This window comes from Zonotrichia leucophrys, chromosome 7 (assembly GCF_028769735.1).
Source record: "Zonotrichia leucophrys gambelii isolate GWCS_2022_RI chromosome 7, RI_Zleu_2.0, whole genome shotgun sequence".
NCBI lineage: Eukaryota > Metazoa > Chordata > Aves > Passeriformes > Passerellidae > Zonotrichia > Zonotrichia leucophrys.
The window spans coordinates 30,292,619-30,305,099 of NC_088177.1; the positions used below are offsets into that span (position 1 = coordinate 30,292,619).

General features: G+C 59.9%; 2 protein-coding genes across 4 annotated transcripts; one reads left to right on the forward strand and one right to left on the reverse strand.

Moving 5' to 3' along the window:
• The first annotated feature begins 130 nt into the window (after positions 1-130).
• Positions 131-4,873, forward strand: LOC135450216 (C-X-C chemokine receptor type 2-like). Of its 3 annotated transcripts, none has more exons than XM_064718179.1 (3): positions 131-220; positions 1,545-1,606; positions 3,457-4,873. In XM_064718179.1, the coding sequence occupies exons 1-3, from the start codon at positions 147-149 to the stop codon at positions 4,536-4,538; spliced, it is 1,218 nt and encodes a 405-aa protein (XP_064574249.1). In that variant the 5' UTR covers positions 131-146; the 3' UTR covers positions 4,539-4,873. The 3 variants fall into 3 exon arrangements, with proteins under 3 accessions (XP_064574249.1, XP_064574250.1, XP_064574251.1); XM_064718180.1 differs by lacking the exon at positions 131-220 and adding an exon at positions 595-1,155 and having other exon boundaries at positions 3,457-4,865; XM_064718181.1 differs by lacking the exon at positions 131-220 and having other exon boundaries at positions 1,604-1,705; positions 3,457-4,865.
• Positions 4,874-5,948: 1,075 nt separating this feature from the next.
• Positions 5,949-11,216, reverse strand: RUFY4 (RUN and FYVE domain containing 4). Its single transcript, XM_064718177.1, has 10 exons — positions 11,171-11,216; positions 10,307-10,413; positions 9,845-9,970; positions 9,415-9,521; positions 9,123-9,266; positions 7,454-8,501; positions 7,272-7,378; positions 6,523-6,669; positions 6,282-6,413; positions 5,949-6,210 (listed from the first exon to the last, which is right to left on the reverse strand). The coding sequence occupies exons 1-10, from the start codon at positions 11,214-11,216 to the stop codon at positions 6,105-6,107; spliced, it is 2,070 nt and encodes a 689-aa protein (XP_064574247.1). The 3' UTR covers positions 5,949-6,104.
• Positions 11,217-12,481: the final 1,265 nt, after the last annotated feature.

Below are 12,481 nucleotides of genomic sequence, written 5' to 3' on the forward strand. Positions count from 1 at the left end.
CGCCCCGCCTTCGCCACGCCCACACGGAATGACGTCACACGGAGACCCGCCCCGCGGCGGGCGGGAAAGGGGGAGGGGGTCCCCGAATGCGGTGGGAGGGGGGGGAAGGTGCTCCAAATGCGGTGGGACACGGGGGTGTGCCCCGTATGCGATGGGACACGGGAGTGTGCCCTAAATGCGGTGGGACACAGGTGCAAGGGTGCACTTGTGGGTCCTCGTGGTAAGGGCATCCCCGCCAGCCGGGGTGAGGCAGGGATATGTGGTGTGCCTGAGGTTTGGAAGTCCCCAAAAGTGTGAGGTTCTCCCCCCCACCCCCGTTAATTGAATGCTCACAGTGTTAAGGGTCCCCAAAACAGTGGGGTGCCTTTAGGGTTATAGGGATGTCGTAGGAACTAGCAGGCGTGCCGCAGTGTATGGGGGACTGTGTGAGAATTGGTGCCCCCGCGATATGGGGGTGCTTACAGGGGAAAATGGTATCTTGCAAAATAGATAATTTCACAGCTACAGGGCCTCAAAAATGTGAGGTGACACAGGGCATGGGGGTATCCTAGGGGGGCTGTAATGGTGCCCTGGAGCTGGGGATTGCCCAAAACTGGGCAGATGTTCCCACAGAGAATAGGAGTGTCCTTGAGTCTGTGGGGATACCCAAGAGATATGATGGTGGCACTTACCAGGGACCCCAAATCGTGGGGTACCGGATGCATAGGGAATGGCCTTGTGTGCAGTTCTCCCCTAAGAGCAATGGGGGCACTCGGAGCCACAGCATTCCCTAAGTCTGCGGGGCTGGCACAGGGGCACGGCTCTGTCTGGTGGCATTCATGGCATGGCTTGGCTCGGCTTAGCTTGGCAAGGCACAGGCAGGACAGGAGGGACATGGGACTGTACTCTGAGGGGAGTCCCCCACAGCAACCTCCAAGAGAGGGCAAGCCGGCCTTGCAGTCCCCTGTGCACCCCCCAAATGCTGACACCACCCTTGCTCTGTCAATGGGGAAACTGAGGCACAGAGCCCTGCATTGCCATCACCCACTGGCCATGGCCTTGGAGACCTTCTGCTCTCCTGGGGGGACTGCAGCACACAGGGGTGCCTTGAAGGGGATCCCCTCATCCACGGACGGCCTGGGGACAAACTGGAGACCCCCAGCTGGAGACCCCGAGGTGCATCATCTCAGGGATGGCGCTGAACCCCTGGGTGCACCCCCCGTGCAGCGTGGCCTGGGCCATCCTGGGACAGGAGGGTGATAGCGGGCTGCGGGCTCCCCTCGGGCTGGGAAAGGCATCTGGGGGGACCACGGAAGGGTCCCTTTGGCTGCCACTTCCGCTTCATTCTAGGAGAAGATTTCGCAACATTTCCTCCCCGGGCAGTATAAAGGGGGCGGTGGAGGGAAGGGGTGCTGGGAGGTGGCACAGCTGCAGGCGCAGGTGAGGGATCCTCCAGCTGGAAAGACCCCTGCGTCTGGGGCTGCCCTGCATCCCACCACGCTTTGTACCGGAGCCCTTGGGGGTCATCACATCTGGATTTAAATCCGTACCTGTGTGCTTCCCAGTGAGAAACAACTTGGATCAGGAGAAGACTCCGCATTTGAGGGGACAGCGACAGCAGCAAGCAGTGAGTCCGTGGAGTGTGCCACTGGAGATTGTGGCTTTCCTTGGGCTTTGACAGCTCCCATCTGAGCCCCTTCACATGTGGAGCAGCCTGAGGGCTGGGGTGGGTTGCTGCAGTGCCCAAGAGGCTGCTTGGTAGAGGGAGGTGGTGGTGAGAGCTCCAAGGCTGTGCTGAGGGCTCATCTGGGGTGCAAACCCTCCATAGTCCCCAGGGACATCGGCCTTGGGTGCCGTGGGGAAAAAACCTGCTCCCATTTCCTTGCACAGTGATGAGCCAGGCGGATCCTTCCCCATGGCATGTCCCTCTTTCCTCCCCACTGGGGGACAGCCACCCCGCTGTCCCCCACCCCTGCCAGGGTCAGGAGGGGAAATGGAGTGCTGCTTGTTCCCGTCATCTGGGCCAGCTGTGCAGTGTCTGTGTGTGCTGTACCCGGGGCATACCCGTTTCCAGAGGAACCACCAAAATTTTGGAGCAGGGAGGCAGAAAGCAGCAGCCAGAAATAGATGCAGGGGAAGCACTGGCATCAGGCTCTGCCCCGTGCCTGTGGGAGCCCCACTAGGGAGGACATTCCCCGTCAGCACCAGCAGCATCCCTGGTTGCAGTCCTCCGGGATGCTGATGCCTCAGCATCCCAGCAGCAACCCCCTGGAGTCACCATCCCAGGATTTCCATCCCTGAATCACTGCAAGAGAGGATAAGCAGAGCCAGGGACAGATTTTTCTGGGCAGTGGCACCAGCCCAGCTGCAGCAGGGAGTTCACATCAGGCAGAAGTGGAAAGTCAGTTCAGGGGTGGTTTGGGTTCAAACAGGGCCAGCTCGGAGCTGGGGACCCCAGCACTGGGGGGACTCAGCACCCCAAGCAGTCCTGGCATCTCCAAGCCCTGGAGGGGTTGGGGGGCTCAGAAATGGGACAGAGGGGTGAAACTGGAGTGAAACAAGAGTGCAGATCCATTCTGGGAGAAGACTGAAAGCCAGTGGTCCCTGGGGAGTCAGGATCAGAGCGAGCTCACCATCTCCTATGTGTGAGGGGACAGGAAAAGCGACTGCCACCTGTGATTTCCCCATTGAGGCCAAGCAGGGGGGGACATGGCAGTGACCAGCTGAGCAACAGGAAAACCAGAGGTGCAATATTTCCAAAGCTGCCTGCAAAGTGTGACACGTCTTTCCGCCCGGGGCTTGAAACCAGTCCTGCAGGAGCAAGACCAGTAGGTGGAAGAAGGGCACAAAAACACCTCCAGACCTTCCTGAATGCTGCCCCAGGCACCATGAGCACAGCCTTGCTGCTGGCTGAGGTGGCAGGAGAGGCAGCTCTGTTCCAGGCATCACAGCAGCAATGCTTGAGGGGGTGGAGAGGCTGGAGGGATACAGGGGTACTTGAAGAACTTTGGAGGTGGTTGAGGGGTTCTGAGATGCCCAAAGAGCTTAGAGGCTTTTGAAGGACCCACAGTAAGCCCAGGGTTTCTGGAGGAGCCAGATGTCTCCTGGAGGGATGTGATGCTACATTGATGGGGAAGCCTCTCAAACTGAGAAGAGATGATCATTCTATGGGGGGAACCTCTTCTTCCACAGGAGTCAGGAAAGGGACAGAATTGGGGTGAGATGCGGGAGACTGAGGCATGCAGGGGGAGTTTTATGAGGGGGTATATGGAGGAACAGTGTCTATCTGCAGTACTGACCATTACCTGGCACAGTGTGGATGCTGTGTCCTCCATCACAGTGGAGTGATGAAGGACAGCTGCCCACTGGCTGGGAGGGGACCTGAGGGACAACAGAAATGCCAGAGGACCCAGAGATGCTCTCACCCCTGGTCCACTACCCTGCCACCCCACGCTCATGCCATTTTGTGCTCCACAGGCAAAATGGAGTTCTTGTCCTACAGTGGGGATCTCTCCAACATCTTAGCCCTTTACAACTACAGCTATGACTACAGCACAGCCATGCCTGACACTGCTATCTCATCCTCTCCATGCCGGCCTGAAAGCTCTGCCCTCAACAAGTACCTGGTGGTGGTGATCTACTGCCTGGTCTTCATCCTCAGTGTGGTGGGGAATGGGCTGGTGGTGCTGGTGGTGACCTCCATCCACACCAGCCGCTCCGTCACCGACGTCTACCTGCTCAACCTGGCCGTGGCAGACCTGCTCTTTGCCTTGACCCTGCCGCTCTGGGCAGCCTACCGAGCCCACGAGTGGGTCTTTGGCACTGTGATGTGCAAAGCCATCTCCGTGCTGCAGGAAGCCAACTTCTACAGCGGCATCCTTCTGCTGGCCTGCATTAGTGTGGACCGCTACCTGGCCATTGTCTACGCCACGCGGGCTGCCACTGAGAAGAGGCACTGGGTGAAGTTTGTCTGCTTGGGCATCTGGGTTTTCTCCACACTGCTCTCCCTGCCTGTGCTGCTCTTCCGCGAGGCTTTCCACTCGCCCAACAACGGCACCGTGTGCTACGAGCGCATCAGCGGCGAGGACACGGCCAAGTGGCGCGTGGTGCTGCGGGTCCTGCCGCAGACCTTCGGCTTCGTCCTGCCCCTCCTGGTGATGCTCTTCTGCTATGGCGTCACCATCCACACCCTCCTGCAGACCAAGAATGCCCAGAAGCAGCGGGCCATGAAGGTCATCTTCGCTGTGGTGCTGGTCTTCCTCATCTGCTGGCTGCCCTACAACATCACGCTGGTGAGCGACACACTCATGAGGACGCGGGCCATTGCCGAGACCTGTGAGAGGAGGAACAGCATCGACACAGCCCTCTCTGTCACACAGGTCCTGGGCTTTGCCCACAGCTGCATCAACCCTATCATCTACGCCTTCATCGGCCAAAAGTTTCGCAACAGCTTCCTCAAGATCCTGGCGCAGCGTGGGCTGATCAGCAAGGATGCTGTTGCTCGCTATGGCCGCGCCTCCTATGCCTCCACCTCTGGCAATACATCCACCACCCTCTGAGCTCTCCTAGGACCCAGCCCTTGTGGGTACCAGCAGGTCCAAGCACCCCACACACCTCAGCATCCTCATCCAGCCCCCTGGAAAGTGGGTGGTGATGCCGTGGAGATGGCAGGGCCACCATTGGATGCTGGACCCCAGCTGGAAGGGGGCTTGGATGGCAAGGTGGTGGAGTGGTTTGGATGGCCACTCCCCATTGCCAGGGGAGTGATGTCAAGTGTGCACCCTGCCCTCTCTTTGGGACAAAGCCTGTGACCCTGTGGACTCTGTGAGACTGCTGTGGGGATGGTGTATTTACCCGATGACCATCCAGCAATAAAGGAGTTGGTGGGTTTGTCACCCATGTCTGCCTCCTCTTTGCCACGGGAAGGGACATGGCAGGTCAGGGCCAGAGCACCTCTCTGGAGACAGTGCCAAAACAGTGCTGCCTGCTGAGCCTGTCAGAGTGTGGGTAACCCTTCTCCAGGACAGGGTTTGGCATCCTGTACATCCCCACAGGGGACCCAAGCCCAGGTTTTGCTTCCTACAGCTCTCCAGACAGGTCCTGGCACTTCGATAATCTCTATGTGGAGTGTATCCCACCTGGGGACAAAGTCATTCCCTTTCCAACCCCAATCTCAACCACAGCAGAGCAAATCCCTGAAAGATCTCCAAGTAGCCCCTCACACTGAGCCAGCCCTGTGACCCCTGCCTGAAGGGTACCAGCACCCCAGGCACCCCTGCTTCCCCCCAGCCATGGTGTCAGGAGATTGTTGTGCAAAGGGCTGGGAACCTGTGCCTTACACAACCGGGATGTTTCCGCCCTGGCTTGGGCAACTGGGGCTGACACTTGACTGGGGTCAAGGAGCTGAAGAGGGGACTGTGACCCTGCTGAGGAGTCTCCTTCCACTCTGTGTGCCAGGCCTCAGGATGTCTGCCCTACACCTACACGTCTACACATCTCTCTACTGGAGTCCCATACTGCTTCTCCATTGACCTTGATCCAGGTTCTTAGGGGTCCACAACCATGGGGACATCAGCAGATGTCACCCATGCACTGGGTCATGGGTGGGTATGGGGGTCCCCAGCACCCAGGTGGGAACCCTGGAGACCTGGGGCAGAGCAGAGTGAGTGGGGGAGGAGGACAGCCCATCACCTTTGCATCTGAAAACCCTCTTGCCCAAGTGGTTCCCTGCAGTGTGGTAGGAAGCCAGAGCTGTTGGCCAAGAGCTGTCTACTCTCCCCACCATGGGATGGTGCAGGCAGTGGCTCACCCTGGCTGCAGCTAGGACACCCTTTTTGGGGATGGTTCCCCCCAAGAGAACTTGAACACCCCCACAGCAGCATTCCCCACCCTGTACCCACCCCCAGTGTCAATCTGGCAGTGACCGATGGATGACACAGAAGACACAGGGGTAGCAGAAATGAGTAGTTTTCCTCTTTGTGGACCAGCCGCAAGAAAGACACATGTCAAACCCAAAATGCTGGGCAGCAGGACCTGCATGCAGGCCCTGGACACCCCGATAAGTCCAAGGGGAGGCAGCCAGGGCAGGAGGTGTCCCAGACAGGGTGCCAGGGCTGCTGTGCCGCTCATGTGGCCTGCGGGTGCCTCTGCTGGTAGCAAATCAGGCAGCAGCGGCCGTGCTTGCCCATGTCCACGGAGCAGGAGTGGCACACCTTGCCCTGGCACAGCCTGCTGAGAGAGCAGGAGGTGAGAGCTGAGCCCGCACCGTGCCAGAGCCAGCCCCCGTTCCCGTCCCAGCCCACCTGCAGCTGTACCGCCGGGAGAGGAGGCGGAAATCCTTGTGGCAGCGGGCACACAGCCCTGGGTCGCGGGGCACCGGGCCGGGCACCGGGCTGTCAATGCCCTCTGTCTTCTGCCACAGGGCATCCTTCTCCCTGCGGGAGGGGAGAGGTCAGCGCTGCCTTGGCCGGGGCTCTGGTGCCCTCCTCTGGGCAAAGGGGTGTGGGTCCCCTCGCCCTCGCCTGGAGTCCCCGGGGCTCTCACCGCAGCAGCTCCAGCAGCCGCCCCTTCATGTCGCGGATGAGCTCCTGCTGCCGTGCCTGCTCGGCGCCGCGGGTCGCCTCCCGCTCCAGGGCCTCCCTCTGCGCCCGCTGCAGCGCCGATGCCCAGCGCTCGCCGTCCTGCCGGGCCCTGCCGCGGGACAGCGCCCACACCGTCCCCCTGTCTGTCAGCTGCTCGTCGCTCCGTCCCTCCATGCATGCGGATAAACCTCCCGCCGCTGGTTCCTCCCTCCCTCGCTCCCTCCCTCCTTTCCTCCTTCCCTTCTTTTCTCTGCTGTTGCCCATCCATCCTTAAGCTCTCTCCCCATCCATTTTCCTACTGCCACCCATCCGTTTTCCCACTCTTCATCCTCCTTCTCCACATCCATACCCCTGACGTTGTGCCCACCCACCCATCTACTCACCCCAAATTCATCACTGTGTCTCTCCATCCACCGTCCCATCTCCATTCATTCACACTGAATTGATCCCTCCTTCCCTCCCTCTATCTACTAACGCCAAACCACTCCAACTCTCTGCCCACCCACCCTTCCACCCACCTATCAGCCCCAAAGTGACCCCTCCCTCCAGTCCTCCCCCCTTAAATCTTTCCCTCTCTCCCTCCCCCTGCCGATCCCCAGCTGCTGTTTGGCCGTGTCCAAGCAGGACATCATTGGGAAACCCTCTGACAGGTGGAGATAGGAGGTCCCACTCTGGGGTGGTGGGTGGTGGAAGAAGGGGTCCCTGCCCGACCTGCTGAGCTCCTCCTGCAGCCGTGCCATCTCCTGTCGCTGGGCCTGGAGCTGCTGCCGGCTCTGCCACGTCTCCTCCTGTGCTGCGGCAGCCAGGCTGGCCAAGCGCTGGGGGAGAGTGGGGGCTCAATCCTGGATCCCAAACCCCACCCCACCACGGGATCCCCTTGGGCTTGCCCATACCATTGCCATGCTGGTGACCGTACTGGGTTCTCCTTCTGCCTGGGGGGGTCGTGGGGGCTCCTGGGGAGCACGGGCGAGCTCCAGTGCCTGCCGCAGCACCTCCTCCACGGCAGCCACCTCATCTGAGATACCAGCATCCTTCGGTCCGTCCGTCCGTCCTGCCGCCACCAGCGCTTCCTGGCATTCCTGCAGGCGCGATGTCAGCGCCGCCGCCTCTGCCCGCGCCCTGGCCAGCTGGGTGCCCCGCTCCTCTGCCACTTCTTGCCAGATCCGTGCCTCCTCCTGTGCCCGTGCCAGTGCCCCCGGGTCCCCCGCTGCCACCGCTGCCTCCAGTGCCCGCTGCAGGAAGGCGTTGGTTTCCCGCAGAGCCTCCTCCTGGCGTGCCCAGAGCTGTGCCCGCCGGGCGCTGCCCTCCTCCTGCCGCAGCTGCCGCCGGTCCGCCCGCGCCAGCCGCGCCGCCAGCGCCCGGGCCGCCGCCTCCCGCTGCCCCAGCTCGGCCCGCAGCTGCGACACCAGTGCCTGCAGGGACTCCTCTGTGCCACCCGGCTGCCTGGGCACCAGTGACAGGGACCCTAGCATGCACCTTGTGCCACTGGACGGGGGGGACATGCCAGGCTGGGCTGCTTTGCCAGCGCCATGTGCATCCTCCTGCTCCTCTACATCCACATCCTTCATCTCCTTCTCATCCTCCTCCAACTCTTCATGCTTCTCTTCCAAATCCTCCTCCACGTCCACTTCCACATCCTCCACCTTCACCTCCTTTGAATCCTTACTGTCATCCTCCTGCACTTCCTCTTCATCCTCCTCTTCCATGTCCTTCTTCACCTCACCATCCTCTGCATCTTCCTCTATATCTTCCACTTGCACACTCCCTGCTTGCAGGGCAGCCCAAGTGGGTGGGCAGGGATGGGCTGGTGGCCCATGGAGTGCCACAGTGGGATGGCCAGTGCCATCAGACCATCCATGTGCCACAGCGCTGATCCTGTCTGTCTGCAGGGCTGTCTTTGCTGGGCTGCTCCTCATCACCGGGCTGGGCCGTACCAGTGGCCTAGAGGGGACACAGGGCTCAGGACTACTTGGTCACCACCAAGGTGAACAGGGCATCACCACCCTCCATTTGGGCTTGCTGGGCACAGCAGCCTTTAGGAATTTGGGGGGCAGCAGGGCAGGGGATCAGTGATGTTGGTGCCATCAGCCTGAGCACCCACAGAACACATGGCACTCATCGACCCAAGCATGTATGCTTGTGACAGTCTGTGCACACGGGTCTGTGGGCATCAGAACAGGTGTGAGTGTGCTGGAACAGCTGCATCCATGATGCCCCCAGAAGTGTGCCCAGGGCAAGGGTGTGCCAGCCATACGTGTGTTCCTGTGTGTCAGATGTCACAGTGTCACGGTGTTGCAGCAGGGACATACTCAAGCACAGGGTGGCTTTCTGTGTGTACAGATGCATATGGCATGTTTGCAGGCATAGGCAGGGTGTGCATGCTGGTGCCAGAGACTGTGCCCTCCATTGAGAGCTGGCACATCTGGAGTGCTGTGTGGGGTCTAGGGCAGTGGGGCACTGTACAAATGCTTCTCTGCAATGCTAAGTCCCAGGTGCCTCTGATGCCCTTGACATCCCCAGTGCTGCCAATACCCCTGGTGTCCCCAGTGTCCCCAAGCTCACTCGGAGAACATGGGCCAGGCGGTGTCCAGGTCACTTCTGTACAGAGCCAGGTGGAAGGTGACACAGTCCAGCTCATAGAGGCTGCCCAGGATCTCTGCTCGCTGTTTGGGGCTCAGGAAGGGGCTACGGGCGTAGTACCACTCGCTGCAACCACAAAACATGCATCCCTCTGTGCCCTGGACAGGCACATGTGCCTGCAGCACCTCTGCTGACTGGGTGCTGCAGGGCACTGCCCACCCTGGCCATGTCCCCCACCTCCAGGAGCATGCCCTCAGTGTGCCCCTGCTCTCACCAGAGGCTCTCAGGGTCCAGGAGGCAGAACTGCAGGGACTCTGCCAGCTGCCGGTGCACCAGGCAGTACCGCAGAAAGGCTCGGCCCCTGCCCACAGGGGTCTTCAGCTGTGGGGGAGAGGTGCTTATCCATCCATCCATCCATCCATCCATCCATCCATCCATCCATCCATCCATCCATCCATCCCTATCACTCCAGTCTTCCCCTCCACACACCTCCCTCCCAGCCCATGCAGGGAACGAGGGTCCCCAGGGCTCAGCCTGGGGTACAGTGGGGATCCCAGAGGGGACAAAACCATTTATAGCACCAGTGGGCGAATGCTTGGTGCCCAAGTGAGCGTGTGCCTGTGCAGAGGTGTGTGTGCACCCACAAGCAAGCAGAAGTTCATGTGTGTGCACAAGCCACTGGGATCCCACCAGCCTGTGCCCACCTTGTCCAGGGAGGTGACGAAGTGAATGCCTTCATGCTCCTGCCGGCACCGTGCCAGGCCCTGGCACAAGAAGTCCCAATAGTCCTTGCGCTGCCCAAAGAAGCTCCTCTTCTCCTTGAGGTCAAACTGGCAGAGGTACAAGCTTGAACTTTCTTTTTTGGGAGTATCCCCTGCTCCCCCCAGTCTGTCCCCTGTGGGGCTGGAATCCAGCCAGCACCCATACCAGGATTGGTCTGGGTGTCCCTCTCTTCACTCCATACCTCAGTTTCCCTTTTTTAGAACATGCAATTACACATGTGGCCTAGGGAGAACCTGGTCCAGGTGGCTGGGGATGCCCAGGGCCAGACAATGCTGGGTGGGGTTACTCCATTCCCTGCATGGTTAACACAGGATCCCTTCTGCTGTCAGCTGTGCCTAAGGGGAAAGGAGGCAGGGGCAGCAGAGATGGAGGAGCAGCAGTACCTGGAGGAGGAACTCTAGCTGGGCACAGAGGCTGTGCAGCTCCCGGCTCCCGTCTGTCACCGGCACGTTCTGCTCCTGGTAGCTGCATTTCAGCTCTGCCACGGTCTCTGCAGGATGGCAGGGCTGGGCTGGCATGGCACCCTCTCCCATCCTACCCCTCTTCCCTCAACTGCCTCACAACAACCATCCTCGGGGATTCCTCATGGTGGATGAAATCATAGAATTCTAGAATCTAAGTTGGAAAAGACCTCCAAGATCAAGTTCAGTAATTAACCCAGTACTTCCAAATCCACCGTTAAACCATGCAGCCAAATGACACATCCACGCGTCTTTTAAATGCCTCCATGGGTGGTGACTCCACTACTTCCCTGAGTAGCCTGTTCCAATGCTTGATAAACATTTCCATGAAATTTTTTTTCCTAATATCCACTGTAAACCTCTCCTGGCACAACTTGAGGCAATTTCCTCTTGTCCTAACCCTTGTAACTGGGGGGAAGAGACTGACTCCCTCCTGGCTACAACCCTGCCCATGTTCCCCCATTCATTTCAGATAGTTGTAGGGAGTGATAAGATCCCCCACAGAGCCTCCTTTTCTTCAGACAGAAAGAGGAACTCGGGATGAAGGAGGGGTGCAGGGGGAGCAAGGAGCACGGCCACCTCCTGGGCACTGCTGGTTCCCAGGGGCTGGCAGTGAGGATGGGAGCAGGTAGCCGTGGCAGGGTTGGCACAAGGATTCTCTGGAGCACCCCTGGCAGTGACACCCCCCACTGCCCATGACTTGGGTGCAAAAAGGGATCTGGCACGGCCAGGGTGAGATGTGCCATGCAGGGAACATGCTGGCAGGGGGCTGGTTGGCACACTTACTCTGCAAGTCCTTGATGACACGGTTGAGCTCCCCTTCCCCTGCCATGGCTGCTCACTGGGATCTGCAGAGGCAGGGGCAGTGATGAGAGGTTCCAGGCTAGCACTCCCCTGGCACCCCCAAACTCTGTCCCAGAGAGAGTGTCTGCCCCCACAGCTCCACCCCAGAGGGGTTTTAGGCAGGCTTATGCACCCCTTACCCTGCCCATGTTCCCCCACTACATAGGGCAGAGCAGATGGGGTGGATAAAGGTGTCCCATCCTGCACCCTCTCAGCTCTCCACGTGCCCTGCCCCTGTATGTCCTCAGCCTCTGCTCCCATTCCTTGGGGAGTTCCAGGGGCTGAGCCCACCACATCCCTATTTTGTCCCTGTCCTTATCCCTGTCCCTGTTTGCCAGGATTCAGGATGTGGGTTTGGTGCAGGGGAAGTGCTGCTTTTGCTTCTGCTCTCGCTTCCCTCACTCTCATCATGAACAATGTGGGAGCTTCTGGGTAGTCGAGCACAGGGCACACCAGCCCTGATATGCAGCCCCCTAAGCTCAGCTCCCTAGGCAGAGCCCTCTAGCGCAGCATGTTGACTGCACGGCTGGCATGGGATTTGGGTGAGCTGTGGGCATGAGGTGAGGGGCCTCAGGGCACAGTGCAGTGATTTTCGGGTGGGTGGCAGCTTGGTGACAGCGTGAGGGAAGTAGCCCATGGAGGTGGCAGGTCTGTGACTTGTCACTGTGGCTGGTGTGGGGCAGCACTTTGGGGCACGGGGTGTGTGTCCCAGCAGGGTGCACATGCACTCACAGGAGTGTGTGCACCGGTGTGCCCAAGCGTGTGAGTGCCCTGTGCCATCTACCATGGCACAGTGAGGGAGCAGGACACAGGTCTGAGGCTGCCCGTGCTCCCATTCCAGTGCCCTTGAGAGACCTCGGATGAGCTATCTTTGCATCTGCCCACCCCACCTGTAGCTCAGTTTTCCCTGGGAAGAGAAGCCCTTACCTGTGTCCAGGAGCTGTGGGCTGCCCCGGGGCGGTTGCTGAGTGCTGCGGGTGAGCTGGCATGTCCCTGTGCCCACGCTGTGCCTGCCTGCTTCTCCTTTTGTACCTTGGGCAGGAGGAAGTGTGGGAGGTCTGAGGGGCTGCAGAAGCCACAGCCCGCCCGGCCCACATCACATCAGACACTGCAGCTTAGCCCCCAGCACCTGCCAGCTCCCTGTTTTGGGGGTTGCCAGCTCTGGGGAAAGGGTCAGCAAAGCAGATCCCCCTATGCAGCTTTTGGGGCAGAGGAAGGACAGTGTCAAACATGGGGGGACCATGATGGTCTCCA

Excerpts from the sequence above, each read along its gene's own strand:
- LOC135450216 (XM_064718179.1), top strand. The coding sequence starts at position 147 with ATGCGATGGGACACGGGAGTGTGCCCTAAATGCGGTGGGACACAGGTG. Across the intron at positions 221-1,544 it reads TGCACTTGTGGGTCCTCGTG|TGAGAAACAACTTGGATCAG; the intron begins GTAAGGGCATCC and ends TGTGCTTCCCAG. Across the intron at positions 1,607-3,456 it reads GACAGCGACAGCAGCAAGCA|GCAAAATGGAGTTCTTGTCC; the intron begins GTGAGTCCGTGG and ends TGTGCTCCACAG.
- RUFY4 (XM_064718177.1), bottom strand. The coding sequence starts at position 11,216 with ATGGCAGGGGAAGGGGAGCTCAACCGTGTCATCAAGGACTTGCAGA. Across the intron at positions 10,414-11,170 it reads TGTCATCAAGGACTTGCAGA|AGACCGTGGCAGAGCTGAAA; the intron begins GTAAGTGTGCCA and ends GCCATCCTGCAG. Across the intron at positions 6,211-6,281 it reads TCCCGGCGGTACAGCTGCAG|CAGGCTGTGCCAGGGCAAGG; the intron begins GTGGGCTGGGAC and ends CTGCTCTCTCAG.